We start from the raw sequence: 26,196 nt of genomic DNA, 5'->3' as shown, positions 1-26,196 counted from the left end.
TCCTGTTTACTACCACAAAGCCAAAACATCACAGTCTTTGTTTCTCGTGACTGAAAAACAACTTTGACAAGCTTATTTCTTCAGTTTGTATGCACATAATGATATACATTTGTCTCTTTTAAAACCTAATTTTTAGTGCATGACTTAAACATACATAACACTGGATACGTATCATTTTATATAAGGATTCAGTAATGAAAAGCACAAAAACAGTAAGGAAACAGTAGCTGGGTGTGTATGTTGTGGGTGCTTGTTACGAGAGTGACAGAAGACAGTAACAGCAGAGGCCTGGCAGAGCATCACCAGGGACCAAACCCAGCGTCTGGTGATGCCTGTAGGTTCTACACTTCAGGCTGTCATTGACTGCAAAAGATTAGTAACCAAATATTAAAAGGAACAATTTGATTTATGATTGTGTCACTTTGTCCAATTACTTTTGGTTCCTTAAAAAGGGTACCACGTATAAAATGTGTTGTAATTCCTACACCATTCACCTGATTTGGATGTTAATAATTAAAGCTGAAAGTCTGCACTTAAAGCACATCTTAATTTCAGTGTACAGAGCCCAAATGTCCAAATGTTTATGGACCTAACTGTATAGAAGAGAACAGGCTGGGTTGCAGTGGGAGGCGTGGGGCTTACCTCCGCTCAGCAACAGTGGCTAGCTTAAACCAAGAGCGCTCCACGAGTGGCCGGCCCAGGCGGCGTCAGTAGATGTTCCGTGTTCAAGTTTTATTGCTGGTTTTTAATCCAAAATAAATAAGGAGATAGTCCTTCTAGTCCTTGTCGTTATCAGGGCACAAAACAAAAGGTCCTCTGGTTTCAGGACTCAATCAAGCACCAAACTTCTCACTAAAAATACTGAAACATATACGTGTTACTGATCATGTCCTGCTTTCATTATGTCCTGGCATGTTTTCAGACACAATTTGGAAAAACAGGAGATAACTTATCTGTGTTTTCGCACAGACATGATCTATGTGTTCTGCAAAGGATCAAAGGCAATAAACCGTTTCCAGGAATTCCGTCAGGACCACATGTAGCGGACACGGAGATTTCATATGAGAGTAAGTTTAATGTAATAAGGAAAATCTTTACACAGCAGCATCAACATCAAATAAAAACTCCAATATCTGCTGAATGTGGACATTTCTGTAATAAAAAAGATATTGCTTCTGTATATTTTACATTAACACTTTAAATATGTATATCCTCTGAATATTTAATGATAAAAACTTTAAAGTTCTCACAGTAAAGTCCAGACTGATCTCCAGGATCGGTTTGTTTACAGCGGCCTGTCACACAGGAGGATTACAGTTAATGACCATCTACTGGAGCTGTGTCACTGCCAGATTGTGTAAGTACTCCCCCTGCTGGCCGAGGAGGGAAATGCTTACAATCGTTCAGACTTCACAAAGGCTGATGTTCCTTGTGAATTCTGGCTGTGATTGGTAGAGAAGATACAGTTTCACTTCTGTGGGAAGGTGGAGGTCTTGAATCCCACTCAGTCTCTGCTTACCCACAGTTTTCCTGATGTGCAGCCGACACAGCTGCTTAAGAAGGGACACTCCTGGTTGGCATGAGGGGGGAAGTAGGGACCATGATAGAGAGTTGTTATTAATAGAAGGCACCAGCACTAATGTAAAGCACACTACTTGGTTAGTTTGTATTGAATACCTCCTGCCTGTCTCAGCAGCTTCTCCACCAGGCTGTTCGGAGCTGCGAGGTCCAGCGGCCGTTTGCCCTCCGAGTTCCTCTGGGAGCCGTTGGCCCCGTGGTCGAGCAGGACAGACACCAAGTCAGGGCTGGACAGACGGGCAGCGATGTGCAGCGGAGAATCACCAGACGCACAGGTGTTCACAGCAGCGCCTGAAGGAGAGCACAGACTAATGAGGTATGATGTTCTCACATTACATAACTGGAGGGGAGGAGACTCTCTGACAGTTTTCCTCCTTTCTCAGCAGAGCACAGAGCCCCACATTCCCTCTTAATCGCCTAAATAAAACACTTTGCTAGACTGCCTTTAATAAAGTAATGAAATGTCTGTATTGGAAATGTCAATAAAGTAGTATTATGGCAGTATAAGCAGAAAAATATACTTAAAGTGGTTATGTGTTTTAAGATAAGGAAGAGGGGGAATTTGGTTGTCACAGCAACATAAAGACAAAATACCAAGTAGTAAATACAAATAAAAATGAGAATAGATCAAATAAATAGACTAAAATACGAGGTATATACAATTTGGATACAAGGCGGAGTTACTGACAAGTGACAAGTTAAAGTGACAGTTGTGGGATAAAGTGACCTGGTATGATTAATAGCAGCAACATTTTAACAGTTTGATATGAGGTATAAGATATAGTATAATGTAAGGTGCAATATAATTTTGTACATAAAAACCTCCAATAAATGTTATATTATTATTCACTCCTATAAATAAATGTAATATAATTACATTTATTGGAGAGTCTAAAGAGTTGTATGAAACGAAAATAATTCAGTTAAGTACGAATACGTGAGGTACAAGAACGTCAGTAAATTCAACATTCCAGTACTGTGCGTCTGTATACATTAAACCAAACAGCAGTTGTAATGAAGTATTAAAAAGCTCACTATAAACTGATGTGTACCCATTTTTACATTTACAACAGAGCTCTTATACTATAATATAAGTGTAATAATACAATTCTCAAGTTTTGCAAAATTAATTTTATGTTCCTTTACTTAAAAAATCTTCTGAAAGCAGGAATTTTATTGTAACAGTTTTTTTTCTTCACTGCTATAAGAAAGTAAAATATACAAGTTGTTCTTTTACGACTGGAAACAAGTTATGCTGGTTTCAAGTAGCAACATTACTTAGACTTTATTTGTTGTGGATTTCATTTCTTATTGCTCGGAGACTAAAATGAACTTTTCTTCTGGGCCTTTTTAAACCATCCATCCATTATCTATACCGCTTATCCTGTTCAGGGTCACAGCGGGGGCTGGAGCCGATCCCAGCTGTCATTGGGCGAGAGGCGGGGTACATCCTGAAGTGATCGCTAGTCAATCACAGGGCTGACACACAGAGACAGACAAAATTTCACGCTCACTCTCACACCTACGGGCAATTTAGAGTCACCAACGAGCATGTGTTTGGAAGGTGGGAGCCGGAGCATCTTATTACACAAAATAAGGAAATTTGTCAGGTTTAAAATGTTTTATAGAACACTATTTGAGAAATATAAATTATAAAGGACAAAGAAGAATTTACAGCATTCTTCCTCCAGAGTGAGGTAACTAATAAAAGGTGGTATTAGACCCCACAGATGTTCTGATGGTCCCCTCCTGAACCTAACAGACCTCATTTATCTGAGAGTTTAAACGTCGACATTAAAAGCACTCTCACCAAGTTGAAGCAGCTTCCTCACAGCACCCACACGCTGATTGGAGCAGGCGACGTGGAGAGGGGAACCCGATTGGTCGATATTCTGATCCACATCTGCACCGTGCTGAACGAGCGGCTCGATGCACTCTGAGTGACCTGCACAGAGTTACCGGAATCATCACATTGAGAAGCGATGCACTTGAAAGGCTTTGAAATCTGCTCGCCTGGGAAGAATGTGCATTAATTTTACTTTGAAGGCTACGACAACGCAGACTGTTTCTTAATACATTAAACATTTACCAGATACATTCTGTTGTTTTGGCGCTGTTGTTGCAGTTTTAGTGAGTGAACAAACAGAATCAGCATAGATTATTCGAGCAGCTGAATTTGACCTCTGACCTTTAGCTGCAGCCCTGTGGATCGGAGAGCTGGTCCGGCTGGTCCCCACGGGAGTCGCTCCGTGTTTAAGGAGCAGCGATACGCAGGTCACATGACCCCTGGAACAGGCCTCTGACAGGGCGGTTTGTCCATCCAGCGTGGAAATGTTCACCTGACATGGGTGAGTATATATATTTCAGATTATCCACCATATTTGACATTTCAGACTTTGCACCTGTTTGTGAGTGTGTTATTGTGCATGCATGCTTGTTTGTAAGTGTTTGTAGTTAATCTCTTACTTTTCTACACCAACGCAAACTTAACCCAGCAATCATTCACAAGGTTGTGAAAACACAACATCAGGATTTCTTCAAAATAAACATAAACATGAACATAAACATGCATCCTTCATTTGGGACTAACTTTCCTTTGGTTAAGTAGACGTTGATGCCTTACTTACATTTGCCCCATTTTCCATGAGAAGCTTGGCACATGCCAGGTTCCCTTGCATACAGGCTCCATGGAGGGGAGACACCTGGTCCAGAGTGCTCAGGTTTACGCATGAACCCTTTGAACAGAACATACAGTGTAGCGTTTGATAAATTGCATATGATTATAATCTTTTAATACAGTAAAATATTCCCTTAATTTACCGACAAAGTTCCTTAAAACTTTACCTGAGCAATGAGTCTTTGCAGGGCGAGCAGGCGTCCGTTAAAGGCAGCGTCATGAATCGGGGACCAGTCTGATTCAACCTCTAGGTGTACACATTAAAAACAAACGTGAGTATGCATTAGAAGTACATTTTCAAACTTTCTGTGCGCAGCAGTATATACACTCCAGCTTGCATGTGAGCACACGCAGCCAGCAGCTACTCACCACTCATCAAAGGGTTGGAGAAAAACACAGCAGATCCACTTTGACATGTTGAGTCTCGCTGAGTGTCTGAGTGTCCAGCAGACATGCTCCTTCACTGTGGCATCAAAAAGTTGTTTTAACGCCCGCTTGTTTCTTTCTGTCTGTGCACTAGAAGCTGAAATGAGTCAGAATTCATCTGAAAAACATTTTGGTCCTCATCTGTTTCCACTGTGTTTTTGGCAGGTCTGGGTGCTGTGATGTCACTTCCCCTCAGACAAAGTCTCTGCCATGCAGGAAAACAGGCTGGTGGAGTGCAGCCGTTTGCTCTCAGCCAATGAAGGTGCAGTGGGGAGGGCGGCAGAGAGCGGCCCGTCGAGCAGGTCTGTGTGTAATCTGACACTGTACACCCACACCCATCCTCTCAGGCAGGAGGTGGGCGGTGTCAGAGAGGAAGTTTGTGGACTTATAATGAGTTCCTATATTTAAAAACACAACATCTGGTTAACACACTTCCCTTTGTGCCGGGTAAAGGGCGACGCAGCCGTGCTTTTTTCACTGATAGAGTTGCTTTAATATTAATTAAAAGATATAAACAGCTTTTAATGTGCCTCAGCTATGATATTAACATATCAGACGCTGTAGAAAAATCAAACGACAGAAAATCATATATGTGCATTTTGAACTGAAAGCCATGACTTGACCTTCATATGCTAAAGTTTCTCTGTGCGAACCCTCAGTTCTAGGTTTATTTTAATGCTATTGTGACATCACTACAAGTTTTGAGCCAATCATAGTTAAATATACAATTTACACAAGTGTGATGAGAAAGCTGGAAACTTCTTTTTATTACAATGCATTGTGTCTTATTGTAAGAGATTAGAAGCAAACAATTTACATACTGTGAGGTTATTGAAGAGGCGTAACGATTAAATATGCTTTCAAGTATTTTTAACTTTATATTAAAGATAGATTAAATCTCGAAGACCTCAGTTTCGTTCTCTTTGGTGGCACCTATGGTGATTAAGAGTAATTGCGGTAGCACACTTCCCAGATATCCAGACAGTGTCACATGTGTGACGTCCACATTGGCTCCAGTTGTAACTCGATTTTCCTCGCTGGCGGTCGCTTTCCTTTTTAGACAGTTTGCCTTCATCTGAGCAACAAATTTTTTTCTTTTTCTTTGGATTTTCACTTATTTTTGAAGTTGTACCTAAAGTCATCGATCTTTTCTTTGTTCAGCCAAAGTAGATTACTGTTGAGAGACCGGAAAAGCAGCCGCTGAGCTCCGCCTACCCTCTCTGGCAGACCAACCACTGCTGGGTGACACCCAGTCTGTAATACAGCAAATGCAAAGGCTTTCATCAGTGGGCCATAGGCTCAATCACCATTGTGTTACCTCATTCGGTGATAGGTAGTGATTTAATATTTATTTAAATGAAAATCTTCGCGATTATTACTTTAATATATGACAAATAATTATTTAAAGCTGCTGTGAGGAACTTTTGGTTTGTGTTGATTTTGGCGCCCCCTGTGGACAAAGCCTCTTATCTCTTTGCTGATTTTGTCCTGTACATGTGTAGGTGGTGGTTTCTTTAACTGTCATATGTATCACTCACTTTAAATTTTTGCCCTGGAAAATGTAAACAAAGGCAGCATGCAGTTAATTGCTTCGTCTGACACCTACCCTCCCTTTATATCTCTTTATTTCAAGTAGCCAAAAGTGATCTTAGTTACGAGTCTCAGACTTGCTTTGTAAAAAAGAAAACAGGAAATCCACTGACTTTACAGAGAGTGGATGTGTGGCCTATAACCGACAGATCTAACCCGACCTCTGACCTCCCTGGAGGGAACAACCTGACGGATAATTTCCTTACAGCGCTCACACACGACCACTAGTTCACCTCTAAACTAACAGCTGTCTTACAGGAAACACCTCTGTGATTATTGATTTAAGCTACAAGCAGCGCTTAATAATGTGCTGGAGAAGTCTCACACTGCTATTCCCACATGTAAACAACCAGCCTGATCTATTGTGTTTTGAGAGCTATAATAGAATAACAATCACTCCAGCAGAGGGCAGCAGCAGAGAGCAGACGATCAAACAGCGAGTCAATACAGACTGTATTCCTCGGGGAGCTGTTAATCTGTGGCGGCAGGCTACACGCGTCCAAACAATTGACTTTGTGCCTTGTCAGAGAAGGTGCACATGGATTAGAAACTCAATGAATGCCCGCTCTGTGGTGCTGAATTATAAAACGCCCTTGATGATTTGTTTGCAAAATAAATCGCATTCAAATGCCCGGTCGTTTGCCCACATCTCGGTCCACAGGCGGACCCAGCAGCTGCAGTGACCTCTCCGTATCTGGACATGGTGGACGTCTGCTGCATGCATAATGGGGGAGGAAATTATTTCAAGTGCAGGCTCTTGATCCCTGTGCGAAGCTCAGCTAGCATATGCAAAGAGCAGCAAATGTCACTTGTCTTATCAGAGGGTGGGGCTCATTTAGTTGTAGGCTTCCTAATCCTGCACGAAACATTTACTGTGAAGTCTGTGGCACAGATTCGACCCCGTGTTGGAGACAAAACAGGACTTTGTTCCTCTACTGTTGTCAAAACTTTAAGTTGGATTTTGTGTTTATGTGCAAATCAGATACTTTTCATTCCTTATGGGGTTTCATACATTTATCAATACATGACACAGGATGGTCACACTTGTGATAGGTCATCTAACTGTAGGTGTGAGCCCACATACACTGCTGATGTTTCACAGAGTTCAGCTCACATCACCTCCAGAAGGCTCCACAACAACAGATTACAACCACACACACACACACCGAGGCTAATTTGGGACACATGGGTGGGCCAAGCTTTGAACGTCTCTTATAGGAGATCAGATATGCATCATGGTGGATCTGAGATACATCACTGCTTCACCTGGTATGACTTTGGTTAAAGCCTGAGCCAAAACAACGGATTTTAAAACTTTTAAATTCCTTCTACGGTCTTTAAAATAAATCATGTAGGGGGAAAATTACATTCAAATCTAATTAGAATATATATAATAATATATATTATCTCTATATCATGATTTGTAGTTAATAAATCAGGAGAACTTTAAGGAGCCTACGACAGTTTTCCTACTAGAATAAAACAGGCCTCTAAAACATAATAATAATATGTGTATTTTCCTGTGAGGCTGAACACGCCAAATGCAGCTAAATACTGTACATTAATCACACAATTTAAATATACAGTAGCATGCTGATTTCACATAACTTAAGCCCATACTCACTCTCTATCACACAACAGTGCTTAGTGGCTTTCTTGCATTGTGGCTCCGTTAAGCTACAACTGCAGGGATTAAATGGAAGCACATGATGATTCAGCCCCGTGATCTCTCACAGACTTGGGGCATGTATCCAGTCATTTCCTCTCCCCTTTCTTCTCTTTTTCTCTTTTTTCTCTCCTTGACACCGTAGCTCACTTCTCTTCCTCTCTCCTTTTCTTCCTCTTCTCTCTTGTCTCCAGTCTGTCATGGCATCCCCGCGGCTGGAGACTTTCTGCTGCCCCAACAGAGACGCAGCGTCCGAGTTTGTGGTCACTTTCCAGCCCACCTTGTTCGGGGCTCTGAGTCTGGGCAGCGCGAGCCTCAGCCTTATTTTTGCTATTTTACAAATTTTGCCTAAACGGAAAGGATACAGAAGACTTGGACAGTATCCTCTGCCGAGACCAGCGTCTTCCTCTCGGATCCTCCTCATCGTCAGCATATGTGACATACTGGGATGTGCAGGTGAGGGGAAACATGCCGGTCAAAGTCTATAACTTTGGAGGTGCAGACAACGTGGTGTCGCTGGATGTAAGCTCAATTATGTACGCGACTGTTGAGGCTTTAATCCGTTTCTTGCGTCTTTGAACCGCTATATTTTAACAGAGATAACATTTAACGTAACTTTTTTACAGCTGAAAGGGACATTTTTTCTGTATAAATCCATCTGAGAAGAGTTTTGAGTCAACAGTAAATTGTTAAATGTCTCTTTTTCAATTGGTAACTTGAGACTAAAATTTGTCAATAAAGTTTGTACAAAAATGGTGCATTCGAGGTCTTCATTACTGGAGCTGCTTATTACCAAACTAAAGATGAGTCATGTTGCTGTCAGTAGTAACATGACTCACACCAACTGCAAAACTTGAATGCAGCACTTTTCTAAAAGCACACAAAATAGCTGTGAATTACTGATGCACTTGAACTCTTCATTCATCACTTTTCTTCTGCTTTTCTTTCTTCAGTTTTTCTGTGTACTTATATCCCGGTAAGAGTCCTCCATCCGCGCAAACTAACAGCTTCAAACTGTTTAAAATAAAATAAACAACAGCATGTGTCCGAATCACATCAGGATTGTGTTAATTTTCCTATTTCACAGTGAGGTTGAAACGTTTCTTGCAGGAAATTAAACCGTCTTATAAAACACACCTGGAGGCCATTTGTATTTCCATGACTAAATCTAATTAATTGACACACTTAATGCCTCCATTTATTTTAAATTTAACATCCCGTGCTCATTTTTTGGCCTTAATTGTGTCTCCGTTTATATTAGCAATTGTTCGATTTGCTCATTAAAGACCACGTGTTGTTTTCCCCCTGCAGGTATCATTGTAAGGTCATCAGTCTGGCTGGGCCTGCCAAACATCATTAAAGAAATCTCCGTAACAAACAACACTGACGTCTGGCCAGAGGTCTTCTGTGTTGGCAGTGCGGTACGTATGATGCTCTTTGACAAAGCTTCACCTTGTTCCACAATACACTTTTATGTGTGTGAGTAAAACATATCCTGTTAGGTCAAATCATGCGTGATGCTGGAAAATCCTGATTCCTTGGGTAAAATAATTGTTTTAATGCATGACGAACAAGCACAGCCGACACAGATAACAGATTACCTCTAAAAACAAGGCACAGTTACTTCCTACCATCACATTTATTATAAATAAGACCTTTATTGTGAAAATATTGTTGTTTTTTTTGTGTGTGTTACAGGTGTGGATCCAGTTATTTTTCAGCGCTTCTTTTTGGTGGACCTTTTGTTATGCTGTTGACGTCTTCCTGGTGGTGAAAACGTCTGCAGGAATCAGGTGCTTTGAACGTAGCACCCTTATTTACATCAGTTCTATTACACTGTTTATGAAAGCTGTGTGAATTTGCCATTTACAACAAGCAAATTGTGAATCTACTGTAGATTTAAAGCTTCTTCTTTCCTTACAATTGCAAACATACTTAAACTGGTAAGCATGAACTTTGGCTGCACTGAGTGGTCTGAGATTTCTTTATAAGTCAGATTTTTTAATACGCCCTCTCTGCTTCAAAGGCCTCACAATACGTCTGTGTAGTGCCTTTGTGTCCTGCCCAGAAAAAAAAGATATGGAGCAGCATGTGTTGTGAGCTCAGTCTCATGACTTGTTTCTTTTCCCCATCAGCACCATTATCCTCTACCACATGATTACGTGGGGTCTGGCTGTGCTGCTGTGTGTTGAAGGAGTGGCCATGCTCTACTACCCATCTATATCTGAGTAAGACTGTTTGACGTCCCTGTAGAAACACCAACAAGCACCTTTTTAGCATCTGCTGGTTGTTAGGAGATAAACGAGATTGGTAGCAAATCTGTTTAACACTGTAAAGCTGTGATTTTCAATGCTAATTTCCTATTTGTTGCATTTTTTTTGCAGTTGTGAGCAAGGCCTCGAGCACGCCATCCCTCACTATGTCACCACATATGCCCCCATGGTGCTCGTCCTGGTAGCCAACCCTATCTTCTTTAACCGGACCATATCCGCAGGTCAGTTTCTTGCTCTTAGATCTCTCTATGTGAAATTATTCCCTAATGCACAAAGGCTGAAATTACCACCTCTCTTATTCTTCTGATCCAGTGACATCTTTACTAAAAGGACGACAAGGAATCTACACAGAGAACGAGAGACGGCTGGCCAATGAGATCACAATACGCTTCTTTAAAATAATGCTGGTTTTCTTTATTTGGTAAGTTACCTTTTTTAACTATGGTACACTTATATTAATAGTTTCACGTTTTCTAAGTATTCTGATTTCTTCCCGAGAGTTAGGCGAGAAGATTGATACTATACATGCTATGTCTGTAGAGAAAATATGGAGCTAAAACGAGCAGCTAGTTAGCTTAGCTTAGCATAAAGTCTGGAAACAGCTAGCTAAGCTCTGTCCAAAGTTAACAAAAAAAACCTACAAGCACTTTTAAAGCTCCCTTATTACCATGTTATGTCTTCTCTGTTGTTAGATAACACTAATTAGTTTTACTGGGGTTATGTTCCAGACTTGCTGAATAAAGCGTGCACTGCCTGGGAATTGAGCCCAGGTGAAAAGAGTGGGAATCTTGCATGATACCAATTTAATAGCAGTGCTAAGACATGGTATTCAGTTTGATGGATTACACGAACTCAAGTCTGGAAAATAATTAATATTGGATGGAAATAAATAATCACCAATAGATACTTGGACTAGAAAGAAAAGATAGTTCTAGAAATTCACAGCAGAATGATTGTTAATGATTAGCTGTGAGGTATAGTGATGTCTGACTTGAAGTCAATGTCCAAAAACATTCTTTCAAAAAAAGAAAATAGAGCTTGCACCACATAAATAAAGTTCTTTGGGCGTTTTGATTTTTAAATGGTCACTCGTGCTGTGATGTCATGTCTGCAGTAATGTGACTCTCACAAGACAAACTCATGAAAACTCATACGTGCTGCTTCTCAATAGAAATCAAATGAATGAACGATTGTTTCCCTCTGTTAGTTCTACACATTAATTCATGGTGCATTTGTTAAGTCTTGATGAGTAATATTGTTTTTCAGCTGGGTTCCTAACATCATTAACGAGTGCCTCCTCTTCTACCTGGAGGTGCAGGCGGACATCAACGACAACGGTTTCAGGAATATCAGAAACGCAGCCCTCATCACCTGGTTTATCATGGTGGGTTAAAAACATCAGGATACAGAAAAAAGGTTTTATCAATGTCTAAACTTTTAATTCTTCTGATTTCTCTCTTTTAGGGCATCCTGAATCCCATGCAAGCTTTCCTCAACACTCTCGCCTTCCACGGCTGGACGGGCTTCGACGTGGACCTCAGCCTGCAGCGGAGGAGGGAGCTCGCCTGGGACTCGGTGTCTACTTCAGCGCCTAACGCAGCAGGTCATAACCCCATGGTGGGAACTACTCTGCTCTACCAGAGTCACATCCAGGAAGCCAAGAAAAGCCTGAACGGACAGCACAACTCGGACGCCATCAGTGTCCTCTCAGAAGGTAATCCGGTTGTGGGTGGCAGTAACAGCTCACCTGTTTATCTGGGCTGGTGAGGCTGAAAATGTGGACTGTATCGGCTTTAAATGAAGTGTTTACTTCTGAATGAGACCAATATGAGATGATATCATACCCTGAGGAATATGCTCCAACTGTCCAAAGATGTTTTTATGCAGCTGAGATTGTTTTTGTACTGTAGTGTGATAAAATAAGACCAAAGTTAAAGCTCACTGTGATGAATTTTTAATAACAAAAACACTCCTTTAAACCGGTGCTTGATGCAATGATGAAGCGTGTCGTGTAAAGCAAAACCCTGCAGAATTATGTTTTGATGGTGTGAATACCACAGCGGCGTGAAATTGCACCGCACAAAAAGTCACATTTTTTTAACAGTTACAGTTTGGCTATTTGTTCAGCGTGGTAGGACTTTTTTTTCTGTGCAGCTTGATATAGAGGGAAGACTCTGACCTCTGTTGTTGCGGGTGCTGCTCTGGTGCCAAGTTACCACATTTCTTTAGCTTTAAATGTCATCATTGCTATGTAGACAGCAATGGAAGCACTGTTTGATATATAGATAAAGCAAGGACTTAGATGCCAGTTAGCTAAAAGTAATGCAGTCTTATCAGAAAATGTCATGGCGTTTATTGAGTTTAGTTCTTGTTATTAAACCACGTTGGGTTTTTTTTTTTTTTACTTTTTTTAGACAACAATTTCTATGCTTTTAAGCTCAAGTTAGCTGACGGTAGCATCCACTGGTAAAAGCCAAACGTTTACAATGTCCTGTTATGGTTCATCTTTTTGGTTCAACACTTGAAGATCAATAGAAGACAATTGAGGATATTTTTTTGACTCAGAACGATTAAAACAGCGAGGAAAACAGCACTGCGGCATATTGTAAATAGGAGACGTTGTAGCTGCCTGGACCCGGAAACAGTTTAATGCAGAGGTGTGATGTCACCACTTATAACAACCGGATACTTCACATGTTGCTCATTTTAGCGCAGGCAGTGAGCTGCTCTTCTGATATTCCCCTTCATAATAACATAGAATAACGTCTTTCTTCTCTTAATATTACAACTTTTTTCTCGTAATATTGCGACTTTATTCTCTTAATATTGCGAAATTTGTCTCTTAATATAACGACTTCCTTCTCTTAATATTACGACTTTTTTCTCATAATATTACGACTTTATCCTCTTAAGATTAAGACTTTTTTCTCGTAATATTGCGACTTTATTCTCTTAATATTACGACTTTTTTCTCGTGATATTGCGACTTTATTTTCTTAATATTTCGAAATTTTTCTCTTAATATTACGACTTCCTTCTCTTAATATTACGACTTTTTCTCATAATATTGCGACTTTATTCTCTTAATATTACGACTTTTTTCTCTTAATATTACGACTTTTTTCTCATAATATTGCAACTTTTTTCTCTTAATATTACGACTTCCTTCCCCTAATATTACGACCTTCTTCTCTTAATGACATTTTTCTCAAAATATTGCAACTTTATTCTCTTAATATTACAACTTACTTCTGTTACGACTTTCTTCTCGTAATGTCTGTTTTTTTTCTTTAATGTGCTCTAACACGCCGTCTTACTTAAGGACAAAAACCGTCTATAAATGTCAGTATTTCTTATTCATAACACTAAATGATAGTGACGCGTAGCTTTTTTCACAGCAGGTATTTTGACATGTCACCTCAGGCAAAGCACAGCTGTAAATAATCAAATTAATAATGGCTGAATTCCAATTAGCTGCTTCAGTTTCAGGCTCCTGATGTTGTGTTGTTGCTGCCTCAGTCATACATTCATGATTACTGTAACCCTTTGCTTTTCGTACTGTGACATCTCAAATTGTCTGCTGTGAAAACACACTTCTGACTCCATTAAATGTATTTTGGGATGATTTTGTAAAGCTCTTGATACCATTTTTATACATTTCTTTGTTGGTTTTGTACCATGAGATCATGCTGAAAGGCTTTAATTCGGTATTTTGTGTAACCAGTCAGTGTGTCTGAAATGACAAGTCTTTCAAAATAAAGTTAATCTTTAAAAGGATTCATGTTTTTCATTCATTTTGTAGCGGTCAAATGCAGATATAGACAAAACATTTGAAATGCAATAGATTATAAATGCTGAAATTAACGATTGCATGGCAGGAGATGCATTATTAAAATTCCCAAAATACATTGGAACAATGCACATATATGAAAAGATATATGATTTCAGTCTGAACATCTTAATGGTGTCATGTGCAGTAATCTACCCCTCATTTTGTCTTGCTAGGTTCAGAGTCTAGTACAGTTGAAATCCACATTTCCGGCGAGCTGCGAGACTATGAGGATGTAGACGCTGACGGAGAATCCTTGGAGAACTCTGTGAAGCACTAGCTGAGGGGGATCAACAGCCCGCCTCGCTCCACTTTCCCTGTGTGACATCGTTCTTTTAGCTGCTGATGTTGTAGACTGTCTCCTCTTAGCCTCTGTGCTCCCAGAGATTTCATTAGCTGTAATTCTTGATTTGAAGTGTTATATTTCTTCTTAGGCTGTTTTAATCTGTAGTGCTACATTACAGACCTATCAACAGTAGCAGCTGAACAGTCCCAAAGCTTCATTGAACAGAAGAAATGTGACGTTTTCTTATTAATAACTCACAGGCTGACCTTTACAAATGTTTGAGGGCAGATTCACTGTATTAGATGTGCACTGGTTTTGTGATACGATTCCCAACAGAGGGTAATAAGCTCATTTTTTTTAAACAAAGTTGCTGTATCTCCAACTGTCCATCTTGTATTTTGCACATTTATTTTATACTATATTAAATATGAAAAATATTCTTAAGGTTTTGTTGGTGACACTTTCTTATTGTCCTCTGAGTGGTTAGCGACCTTTTCCCCTCAATTTCAAACTCCTGAAGGAAGAAAAACACTCAATCAAAGACACAGTCTGCGTGGTTTCTGATATCAAAATAGAGTGATTTATTTGAGACACTGAATGACTTCAACGTTTTAGTCTTGGAAACAGGTGACCGAACCCTGGACCAGGGCGAGAGAGAGATAGTAGCCGTCACAGCACGTATTTCATACTGGGCTCCTCAGCATGCCGACAACGGCCACAGACCCCACAGCCCAATTCTCAGTCTGACACAGACAATAATGGCTCTCGAATGAAACAAAGTCAGAAAACAATGAACCACCCATTAACATCCAATTGTGACATTTTAAAAAAAAGAAAAGAGGGGGAAAAAGACAAAAATAAAACACGGCCCTTCACTTTCAGAGAAATCTGCTGAATCCACTGTTACAAAAAGTGCACTTCATGTTGCTCGAGCAGACTGAAAGGGAAAGGGACCAGAAAAAAAAAAAAGGCAAATCAAAAAAGGTGGTGAGTTAGTTTGAAACGTTTACAAGAGATCCCAGTGAGCAGAGGGAGGCAGACTTACTGCACGCTGTTGAAGCTCCGCCCACAACACAACACGGGCGTTTAAAATGTGACCAGATCTGATCAGCTGGCGCCACACGACCGAGCTTAAGACCAATCCAAGCGTTCTTTTTTTCCTTAACAGCCGGACTGATGCTTCGCTCTGAACGTACAGCAGACTGTTTAAGAGGAAAGTGCCATAATCCAGGGATAATGCTAATAAAGCTGCAGTACGACTGTGATGGCTGTTCTCTCCCATACTGTTGACCTGATTTTTCCCTGAATGCTGGTAATTAGAACCTTTCTTCCACTTTACAGGGATCAGATCTGTGTCCATGCGCTTTGTGACTCACAGAGAAACAACAGAACTTGTTGGTCGTATGATTGGCTGAGTTGAAAAAGACTATTAAAAGAAGCCGATGAGACATGCACCTGGTTTAAAAAGAGGTCTCGTCACGTGTTATCAGCAAAGATGTGACAGCTCTAGCCATAAATGAGCCCCTACAGGATTGCGATAAAGTGTACTGTATATAAACATATACACAGTATATAAGTCTGTGTATTAATCTAATTTACATATCTTTACATTCTTAAATTTACATCCAAAAAGGGAGAAAATTCTCTTTGTAAACCACACTTCTCACATCCTGTCCATCTAATGACGATGATCTAATCTCGGGTGAATTGAGCTGGTTGTTTTCTTGGCAGGTTTTTCCTCTCGCTGACCCGGCGTCAAACGTGAGCTATCTTTTAGCGGCACATTCAATTTTGACTTTCACAAGTCCATCTGTGGAATAAAGACCGAAAACAGCGAGACGTACTCTTGAAACAAACTATTCGCCACTGAGATGAAGCTGAGCACCCCGTCAGAGACAGTACCGGCGCTTCAGTATGGATGTTACTCTCATCACGTCCTCAGGTAAGCTCATTCGCACATTTCCTCAAAGGAATTCTAAAACCGCAACCTGCCTTTTATAATCTGTTGCCTTTCACAGCCAAACACGTGTGTCTCATTAACACTTCTCTCTTTATAAACTCATCTTTGTGTTTCCACCCTCACACCCCGATAACAGCTGGACCGGAGCCCGCGGGGATCGCAGCACGTCCTCATTAGAAACCTTCTAAAACACGGATGCACCCAGGGAGTTGGATTCGGTCCAGTCTTGGGGATCTCTTAACTGATTTGAAGTGTTTCATAAAACACAACAACAAACTGTAAGGTGCACTGAAGTCTGTCGGTGTTGGCTCCTCAGAAGCTGCTGCAGTAATCTGGTTTTAGTTTCACTTCACCTCACAGCTCTTCTCGAGCGGTGACAGTTTGTGTGCTGATGGCAGAAGAAGGCAATGTGCTGCACATTCCAGGATTCATCATCAAAGTCTCAAGGCAGCTATTTTCGGAGATCAAGAACACATACCTGGAAGGGTAGATTTAAAAACACGTTTTAATCGACACATACTTTTATTTACGGCTCTCAAAGTAGTAATAATATGTTTTAAAAGCTATTACTACAGGAACCAAAGTAAAAAACGTTAAAGGTGGGGTATTATGCTAATTTCAAGCTTCATATTTCACTCTGTGATACCTGTGAAGTCGCTTAGAATCATTTACAGTTCACACTGGTGTTCTGAGTCGTTTCAGGCAGAGGCTGTATGAAGGCCTGCACAGTCAGCTCTGTCCCTTTAAGAAACCCCGCCCCTACAAGCCTACTTCCTTCTGATTGGCCAGCTCTCCGAAGCCTTCTGAGGCTTGTGACGTCACAAAGTGCAGCATGTAGAAAAAACTGTGTGAAACCTGGCATTCACAGCAGCCTGCAGACTGAGCTGAGAAGCCTAAACATACTTTTACCTACAGTTTTAAAACTTCACCCACGTTTAGTCTGGACATCCAACATTGTAACATTATATATATGTCTTTAAATGTGAAACAGCATAACACCCCCTCTTTAATAATTTCTTCTTCTTCATGTAAATGGCCGTAGCTTACCGATCCGTCTGACGCGCTGGCACCAACTTTGTCCCCGGTGCTGTTCCAGCAAACCTCGAAAATCCCACCAGTGCCCCTGTAGCTGTGCACCAAGGCTCCAGTCTGAAACAGCAGAGCAAACGAATAAATGACCAGCTCCCTTAAGATTTAGAAACCACAATGAATCTTCCCTGTTTGTCAGGAGCGGTATAAATCAGACGGTTACCGTGGTGTTCCAAATGTGGACACACTTATCAAAGGAGCCGCTGGCCAGGTGCTTTCCGTCGGGGCTGAAGGCCACACTGTACACAGGCTCCTGGTGCTTAGTCAGCGTGTGAATGCAGACACCTCGCTCGACATCCCAAAGTCGAACTGTCGAGTCGAAAGAGGCGCTGTGGGAGAAGACGAGATAGAGGATGCACAGATAAGATAAGGAGCGACACCAAGGATACATTTCTATAGCACTTTTTAAAATGTTCATGGATTTCTGACGCAGGAAATACATCCAAAAGGTTCATAAACACAAACAAAGGGGCTAATAACACATCTTTTTAGGCTACATACTCCTTATGAATCAACTTGAAAACATTAATAACATAAAGACTAAGATTAAAACTGCAAGAACTGTAAGAATCTGACAATGTCGAGAACAAATGATGACTAAAAACGAGGCTGATGTTAATTAACACATCTTCACCCAGGTATAAATAGTCAGAGCTAATCCCCGATGGGTGCCCTTGGCAACAAATGAAAGCTAACTAGGAGGATATAATGGAGGGAGCGAACCTGAAGCTAATTAAAAATGCATTGCATGCACACTTTTCAACAGTGGCATTTACATAAGATTATGAAGTTTCGTCTCAGCAGTAGCAATAATCTTCAGTGTGAATGACAGGCAGTCCGTATGTGCTTTACATTCCTGTGGTATTTGAACCAGAACTTTCACACATGCATGCACATGTGGGTCAGAGTGTGGGGCTGATGACCACCGACTATTCCTGGGATTATGTCTGGAACATGGAAACAGTTTTCCCTTTCCATACACACAGAGCCTATTACAGAACTATATGCGCGCTGTGTGTGAGCCGTATCCCACCTGGCGAGCATGATGTTGGAGTTGGGGTTGCTCGTGCCGGGGCCTGTGGGGCTCCACTTGATGGTGTAGATCTCTTTACTATGAGCCTGGAGGTCGTGGACACAGGACTCCTGCTTCATACTCCAAATCTGTGTGTGAAGGAAACAGCAAGAGCAAAATATGACTCAATATCACGACTCAAATTGTCATCTTTAAGCTTTACAATTTAGGGCTAATCTTACCTTTAAGGTCATGTCATCCGAGCAGGAGGCCAGCAGCATCCCCGATGGATCCCACTTAATGGCGTTAACTTCATTCTGCAAAACATAACAGTTGTTAGCACGAGTCGAGGGAGTTAGCGCAGTATGAAGAGCAGCACAGACTAAGCTGTTTACCGTGTGGCCCTGGAAGGTCTTGAGGGGCCGGTCGCTGCCAAGGCGACACACGTGGATGCACATGTCTGTGCTGCAGGAGGCAAAGGTGGTGTTGTTCTGCCAGTCCACATCCAGCGCTGGAGCTGTGGATATATTACAAAGCACAAGTGGGCTTTTATTAACGCAACAATACAACCACAACTGAGTGCATCCAATTAATTATCTTCAGTAGAAGCTTTTATTGCTCTTCTACAAAGTGAGCGCTCTTCACCTGAGTGGAAGGGAAACTGCTGTTTGGCTTCTCCTGTGTGTGCGTCCCAAATGATTGTCGTCTGGAAAATTAAATTAAACCATGAATGCAACATTTCTGAATGCATCATTAAAAAGCAATACGACACATTGATAGTTCTTTAAATTGTATATTTAAAGACTGACAGGGCCCGAAATAAAAACCCATTATACCACCAAATAAGTGAAAAAATAACTGATGTATAGTGTCATTGTCCTTAATATGTGCCTTTCTTAATTGAATTTTAATTTAATTTTTCGGTTCCACTTCTGTTAAAAAGTTTAATTTTTAAGTTTTGTTCAATTAGATTTGGTACCACGCTACAAAGATGATGAAGAAATAATGTGAATTACTGAATTATATGTCAAATATATTCATTTCTGAGTTCTCTCTCCCTTATGAATACTAGAATGACTATGAAAAGGTGCTTTTCGCGCAAAGGTAACAGGAACTTCTCTTCAAGGAACTAAATGGTTCCTGTGGCCCATTGCTGTTTGCGTTTTCACAGCAGCCGAAAGACCTAAAGATTATGCAAATCAGGCCAATGATGTAAAGCAATAAAAGTAGCTGCACTACACCGCCAGTCCACTAGGTGGAGGTAAGAAGATGATGAAGGCCATACAACGAAGATGACACCATAAAATGCAACGAACGGGCCGGTATCATCATTTGTGCGACACCATAGTTAGCCTGTTAGCATCTAGCTCAAAGCACGGTGATAACGGTGAGCTTGCAGCTGCAGTCTTTTGAACATGGCGAGTGAAATAAAAAGCTGCACGTACTCGACCAATCAGAAGCGATCAGCACTGCAGGCCCCGCCCTGATAGTTCCTAGACCATTGAAAAGTACTATCCCCTTAGCAGGGACTTTTCAGGGGGTAAATCAATTACCCCGGAACTAAATTTAGACCCTGGTTCCTGCTATCGAAACGCACAGTTCCTCATAAGGTTCCTAGTTCCTGCTGTCGAAAAGCATCTTTACATTCAGATTTCCACTTAAGCTGGTGAAAGTTAATTTCACGCCTATTAAAATAAATAAATAATGATTTGCTCATTGAAAGACACAAATGGATGCTTGGACTTACCTTATCCACACCAGCACTGAGAATCGAGTTCCCCTTCTTGTTCCACTTGAGTGCAAATATGGGCCCTTTGTGCTGCCCCAAGGTGCTTGCCAGATTTCCTAATGGATGAAAGTGAAATCCATTTCCTTTAGAAAAGATCCTTCGAAAAAGTCACCAGATGTTGCATTATTCACACTAACTTCAGCATAAACCTGATGACCATGAAAACAACATGGTGCTGGAATGATGGAGGACATACCATCCTTTGTCCATATCCTGGCAAATCCATCGTACGAGCCCGTCGCCAGGAGAGTCCCGTCGCTCTGTTGGGAGGAAGATGACAGAAAAGTTACGTAATCTGTCCTCAGCTGCTTGTCTGGTTCTTAAAAGTAGAAAAGAAAAGGATGTGGACGGATGATCAGTAACCTACATTCCAGTCTAGCGACGTGACGTCCTTGTTGCTGGGGACGTCCTGGCCACCCTCTCGGATACAGTGGCGCAGCACCAGCTGGGTGGAGTTGGAGTTATTATTCTCGTTCAGGTTCCAGATCCTGGCGGTCGAGTCCCCGGAGCTGAACAGAATACCAACGCAGCAGGAAGAGGGGGGGTTAAAGGATTGTTGGAATATAAGCTGTCAGTGATGGATCTTATGAAGCCATATATCTTACAAAACAAAAGGCCAGAGTCTGAATACAATATGGCGTGAGTCACTCAGCATGCATTAAGATCAGTTTCAGCACAGACGGAGACTCACCCCGAGGCCAGCAGATCGCTGACGGGGTTCCAGGCGCAGATGAACACCTCGGACTCGTGGCCTCGGAGCACCGTGGCTTTGTTGGCTGGTATCTCCACGTCTCCGTCCACATCCATGGGCTCACTGTGGTTATCTGAGGAGAGTGGGCGCACACACGGGGGAAAGATACACACACAAACACATTCATTTTTAATATATGCATCATCACATACATACAAACACACATATACCCCGACTTGTCAGCGATTCAGCTTGTGAGCAGTAGAAATAACCTGATAACTCCACCTCTGGTGAATAATAAATGTTAATGGAAGTGCAGGGCGCCTTTAATTTACTGGAAGATATCAAAGAAACCAATAATGTGTTTCTGCTGCTATAAGCCAGTGCTCTAAAAATACTGACCCACTTGAAATGCACACAAAAGGATAATCTGAATTGAAAGCTTCCTTGTATCTTCAGACAGTGAAACCTTCCTCACACCCGTCTCTACCTGTTGCAATCTACACCTTTTAATTAAACTCCTCTGGGATGTTCCGACAAACATCTCCCCCTCTCCCCCCTCCTTTGTTTAGAGGCTCCACCTGATCTACACCTCTCTGGTTTCACTCACAGAGGAAGCTACGCACCTGCTGACGATATCACATTCTGTTAAAAAAACAACAACACGAGGCTGTTTTTGTCAAAGCCGTGCGATAATTCTGACGTGCCATCTGTCATAGGAAAACTGATGATTTGACAGCACAGAGCCAAGACACGGTGCGGGGAGAGCAGCTCCTGCTTTTGGATTGTTGTTCCTGTTCCACGTACAGATTTATATAATCATGTAGATGTAACAGAATCTAATGCTGTCTATAAATTGTTATAAGTTTCTTATAAGCGCTTATAAATGTGTTATAATCCAACAATAAACATGATTATGATAATATTAACACTTGTAGTTAACTTCATTAACGCTTATTACAGGGACATTGATATAAAGCATTACCAAGCGTTAGAAGCCATTTTATTTTGAAAATTCAGGGCCACTCTTTCTAGCTAAACTGTTGACTCTTGTTGCCCAGAAGTTTTTGTTCTATTATCTTAAATAAAATAATTAAAAAATAATTAATAAAAAAAAGTGACTTATAAGAATTCTGCAATGAAACCAGCTATTTTATTTTGAAGCTTCTTACATTGCAAGGTTGATTGTTGACTTCTTTGGCCCAGGAACTTTTTAATATTGTCTTATATTTCATTGAAAATAAAAGAGTCATTAAAAGCTGGAAGTTATAAACTAACGTGGAAGGCAGACTTTGTTTTTGTACTTGTGTCTGTTTCTTCTTTTTTTTTATTTAGGCGATTGAACTCACTCATGTTGTGCGTGCCGTTCTCCTCCCCGTTGACGGTGGCTTCTCCGTTCTTTGGTGCGTTGGACTGGTTTCCGGATGTCGAAGCTGCCATAGCGCAGGCCACCTGCTGCTGGGCTAACTTGTCGCGGAAGGCCTGCTGCCGCGTCTGCACCACATCTGGCATCACCGCGTCGATGAGCGACAGCGACTCGATCGGCCGACCATCGAACACTGTACCATCCTGTAGTGACAACAGCCGTGAGTAATGCGACATGAGGTGATGTAGCTTGAAACGTACTGAATCGTATTTTCTGATAAAATCAATAATTAGCGTTAATCAGCATTTGCAGCTAACCTTAAGTTTATCTGTGCATCATAAAGCAATGTAACACGAGTGGGAGTTATGAGCAGCAGGTCCCTGTCTCACCTCATTGATGCTGATTTCTGCCTCCACATATTGGAGCCCTTTCTGCAGGATGGAGATGAGGGCTGCAGGGGGCACTAGTGTTCCATTGATGTTAGACTGGCTGATGTGGCTCTCAATGCCAAAGGTGAATGCTGAGTGGGAGAAACCTGAAAACAAAAACACCATTCACATTCATTAACAGGAGAATGCCAAGCACAAGATGTGCACAAACACAACACAAATATTGAGAGAAAAAGTCGGATCCAAACAAAGCGAACAGTAATCAAATACAGAAAGTGAAAGGCATAACAAGCGTGACATTTGAGGGGATAATAAAGCAGGCCAGAGTCAATGTTGATCCGCCTTGGCTACTAATAGCTCGCATTCTGCCACTTGGATTTAGAAGCAGCCTCAGTAAACAGGAATGAAAACACAGGAGCCAGGATTTTAATCACTGATCCAAATCTTATCAAACAATGAGGAGCATATTGACATTTTCTGTGTAGCCACATCACAGGGCATGAATGGCCTTTTTATTCCCATGCTCTACAAGCTCGGAACAATACAGCACGTTATTGAGCATGCAGTGTCTGACCATGCATAAGATGAAAAACACCAGCATCTTTAGGAAGTATTTATGCATGATGAATGCTTTTAACAAAATAGTTGGATAAGAATTGCACAGCTAGCATCTATATCAGAAATAGGGGTGGGATTATCGATAGCCTGGCGCCAATTATATTACATTTTTTAATTTACAAACATCTAGTGCTCTGAACAGATCGTCACTACGTCATGACTCCTCGAGGTGGCGCTTACGACATCAATGAGGGTAACGAGACCGGAAATTAATTGGCCGAAGAAGGTAATCGGATATAGTTATGTCTCATTATACGATTGTCTTGCAATATATCAATTACTGCAGAATCGCTGTATCGTTATATTATCGTTATCGTAGGACATGTATCGTATCGTATCCTGAGTTACCGTAAAACCCAGAATATATGTCCCACCGGAATATAAGACGTAGTCTGTTTTTGAGGGTATCCCAGAGGGAAAAAGATTTTCTAAAGCTATTTATTAAATAAAAAGGTGTATACAACTTATTTCAACACTATTTATTTTCATTTAAAAACACAAAAATTACAGCCCACCATCTGTTTTCGCTTTGTCGAGTTTGTATCCCTGCTAGCTACCGGTGCTGCAGCTGGCAGCCTACGGTAACGTCGATTGTTGTGAGGGTGCTGGCTGTAATGGCGATCATGACGGTGCATGTCCGTGATGAAGCTTTAGCAACAATTAAGTTACTTTCCTTCTCTTGAAACAGCGAGGAAAACAGCACTGCGAGACGGTGACGGTTTAGTTGCTTGGACCCGGAAACAGTTTAATTCGGAGACGTGATGTCACCACTTAACAACCAGATAGCGCCATCGTCTTGGTAATATAACGTAACACAATAACACACCTCTCTGCATCTTATACTGGTATATTGGTTGCACCAGTATAAAGGACGCAGCCCACTTTTTAGATGAAAAAAAATGTATTAAAAGTGCTTACACACCGCATTTTACGGTACATTGCGATTCCCACCCCTAATCAGCAATGTATTTATCAAGTACAAGCAGATTGTACTTTTAACATAGAACAGTATCAGTGTGTTTACCAAAGAGACAAACCTGATTCTTGGAGGTATCTGTAGACCAAGAAGTTCACTTCGTCACTGGTAATACTCATCTTAGCCCGATGAAAGGGAAGAGGTATGTTGGAAGGCTGGGCTCACTCCTGAAAAGATATCACAAATGGAAGAATAATATTTAGGTCTTTTATCCTGAATGAAACCAACAGTATCTTTATCACAATCCTGTCAAAAAAATCCTTTACACCAGTCCTCTACTGATGCAGATACATGCTGACATGTTTTAATAAACACACAGCAGCCCTGACGTCCAGCGTCTGTTAGTATCTGCTCACTTTCATCTTCCCGTGTCATGATTCCTTCCTTTGACAGTGTCAATGACTGGGTCACTTAACCCGTGAATCCATGTCTAGTACCGAATGTAACTATCTCCAGCCTCTCCTCTCCGGCTTAATGGGAGTGTCTATATCTATTTGGCTCTCACTGAGAACCCACCGGTGCTTCCCATTAGTGACCCGGCCAACCATCTCGATGGAGAGAGCCCTGATAAAGCAGTAAGGATATTAAAAGCCTGTCTACTGCCCGTCTGGTGAATTACAGAAGAGAGCAAGAAGCGAGTTACTCACATCCTGACCTTCCCTTTACTTTTAACAAATAGTTGTGTTTAACAGAGCTTGTGTTAACGTATCAATTGAGATTGTGTTGAAACTGGAGGGAGCTGAGGAAACAGAGGCAATTATGGTTTTTTAATTCCATCTTGTTTTTGTCCTCAGGCTGATGAACACCGAAAGAATACTGTAGAGTTTATAATTTCCCTATGGCTCACACATTTGCTTTCAGAGGGCAAGGTAAATAGAACTGGCAGAACATTGCTTACACACCCACGCACTCAGTGTAAACATATAGATATATCCAGTATGTATAGAAGGAAGAGAATAGAAGGGTTTATAAGCAGGTTAAGGTTGGGAAAATGCTAAAAGAAACAGACGGCACCCTGAGAGTGAGTCATGATAAACCACACATATTACTATTATTCCCTCCTCTCCCACTGGAGATAAAGGGACAGACATTTTGCTGAGAGCACAAAGAGAAACGAAGGGGGTGGTGTCAGGTATGAAGACCGCGCGGCCAGCCAACTCTCGCTCCAAACACTGTCCAGGCCCACTCAAGTTCCCCTTTGGTAGCGTAGCAACAAGAGAGATCGAGCAAAATAGACAGAGAATGGTGTTGTCCCAATTACCAGCGGGCACGCAGCCAGAGGGCTTGAACATGTTACTCAACATGAATTATTCACTCTTTCACCTTGGTATATTCTTTCAGATGGAGTCTGCCTTTATTGTATAACAGCAGACGTGCTGAGGGCGACTAGTGCAGCCACAAAAATGCACTCTTTTATATTTTTCAGCACAGAGGTATTATTAAAGGTGCAATATTTTTAAATAAACAAACAAAAGTTATGTTTACAGTTACTGACAGTGTGTACTTCCGAGGTCAAACAGAATGCACTTCCTTCCTCAAAAGCGTTTGCCCATTTAAACTTGTTTACCAGCTTTTAGTGTTCTTCTTCTGTGGTTCTGTTGCTAAAGGGCTGCGTATGGCACCGCCCATGTGCGCCTGAGCGTGCAAGCGCGAGACAAACAAACAGAGGCCAACTCAAATAAACACACACAGCACTATTAGGTACCACAAGTAACCTTTAAAAGGTATAATAATAAGTAGGATTTTACTAGAAAAATAAAATAGACATTTACAAATCTAATATAATATAAATCATCACTTATGGGCCTCTATACGTGTGTGTTGGTGAGTGTGTGTGCAGACCCTTGTGAGACCCTTCTCTCTGCGTCTGTTGTTTTGCTTTGCACGGGACGTTTTCAGGAGGGGCGCTGTTGTGGTTCCCTGAGCCAATCACAGCGTAAAGGTGAGAGTGGGAGTGGTTCAAATTAGCAACTAGGCCCCG

The 26,196-nt window shown here is 41.3% G+C and overlaps 3 protein-coding genes across 3 annotated transcripts; 1 reads left to right on the top strand and 2 right to left on the bottom strand.

Annotated features, from left to right (window-relative positions):
* Positions 1-1,061: 1,061 nt before the first annotated feature.
* Positions 1,062-4,861, bottom strand: LOC138592761 (ankyrin repeat and SOCS box protein 9-like). The gene is made up of 7 exons (XM_069663631.1): positions 4,625-4,861; positions 4,423-4,502; positions 4,206-4,313; positions 3,767-3,917; positions 3,389-3,523; positions 1,678-1,869; positions 1,062-1,570 (listed from the first exon to the last, which is right to left on the bottom strand). The coding sequence occupies exons 1-7, from the start codon at positions 4,707-4,709 to the stop codon at positions 1,404-1,406; spliced, it is 918 nt and encodes a 305-aa protein (XP_069519732.1). The 5' UTR covers positions 4,710-4,861; the 3' UTR covers positions 1,062-1,403.
* A 3,261-nt stretch (positions 4,862-8,122) lies between these two features.
* Positions 8,123-14,668, top strand: gpr143 (G protein-coupled receptor 143). Its single transcript, XM_069663644.1, has 9 exons — positions 8,123-8,393; positions 9,249-9,358; positions 9,636-9,730; positions 10,073-10,165; positions 10,322-10,431; positions 10,523-10,631; positions 11,477-11,594; positions 11,675-11,924; positions 14,216-14,668. Exons 1-9 carry the CDS (start codon positions 8,138-8,140, stop codon positions 14,317-14,319), a joined length of 1,245 nt encoding a protein of 414 aa, XP_069519745.1. The 5' UTR covers positions 8,123-8,137; the 3' UTR covers positions 14,320-14,668.
* Positions 14,669-14,881: 213 nt separating this feature from the next.
* On the bottom strand, positions 14,882-24,376 carry tbl1x (transducin beta like 1 X-linked). Its single transcript, XM_069663345.1, has 14 exons — positions 24,277-24,376; positions 22,622-22,767; positions 22,216-22,435; positions 20,867-20,999; positions 20,543-20,684; positions 20,372-20,435; positions 20,134-20,231; positions 19,032-19,092; positions 18,782-18,903; positions 18,629-18,703; positions 18,408-18,535; positions 17,538-17,703; positions 17,333-17,434; positions 14,882-16,763 (listed from the first exon to the last, which is right to left on the bottom strand). The coding sequence occupies exons 1-14, from the start codon at positions 24,332-24,334 to the stop codon at positions 16,737-16,739; spliced, it is 1,542 nt and encodes a 513-aa protein (XP_069519446.1). The 5' UTR covers positions 24,335-24,376; the 3' UTR covers positions 14,882-16,736.
* Positions 24,377-26,196: the final 1,820 nt, after the last annotated feature.

The sequence above is a fragment of the Semicossyphus pulcher genome, unplaced genomic scaffold (genome assembly GCF_022749685.1).
Source record: "Semicossyphus pulcher isolate SPU_LCO1_2020_fin unplaced genomic scaffold, fSemPul1.0.p SCAF_15, whole genome shotgun sequence".
Taxonomy (NCBI): domain Eukaryota; kingdom Metazoa; phylum Chordata; class Actinopteri; order Labriformes; family Labridae; genus Semicossyphus; species Semicossyphus pulcher.
Note: the sequence above shows the minus strand (reverse complement) of the source record. Positions and strands in the feature narration are given on the sequence as shown.

Bases quoted from the DNA above. Each gene is read 5' to 3' on its own strand.
- LOC138592761 (XM_069663631.1), bottom strand. From the start codon at position 4,709: ATGTCTGCTGGACACTCAGACACTCAGCGAGACTCAACATGTCAAAGT. The intron at 3,918-4,205 runs GTAAGTAAGGCA...CACCCATGTCAG, and splicing joins TCATGGAAAATGGGGCAAAT to GTGAACATTTCCACGCTGGA. The intron at 1,571-1,677 runs GTATTCAATACA...CATGCCAACCAG, and splicing joins GCTGCTGAGACAGGCAGGAG to GAGTGTCCCTTCTTAAGCAG.
- gpr143 (XM_069663644.1), top strand. From the start codon at position 8,138: ATGGCATCCCCGCGGCTGGAGACTTTCTGCTGCCCCAACAGAGACGCA. The intron at 9,731-10,072 runs GTGCTTTGAACG...TTTCCCCATCAG, and splicing joins AAAACGTCTGCAGGAATCAG to CACCATTATCCTCTACCACA. The intron at 11,925-14,215 runs GTAATCCGGTTG...TTGTCTTGCTAG, and splicing joins CATCAGTGTCCTCTCAGAAG to GTTCAGAGTCTAGTACAGTT.
- tbl1x (XM_069663345.1), bottom strand. From the start codon at position 24,334: ATGAGTATTACCAGTGACGAAGTGAACTTCTTGGTCTACAGATACCTC. The intron at 20,436-20,542 runs GTAGGTTACTGA...TCCTCCCAACAG, and splicing joins TCACGTCGCTAGACTGGAAT to AGCGACGGGACTCTCCTGGC. The intron at 19,093-20,133 runs GTAAGTCCAAGC...TTAATTTTCCAG, and splicing joins TCAGTGCTGGTGTGGATAAG to ACGACAATCATTTGGGACGC.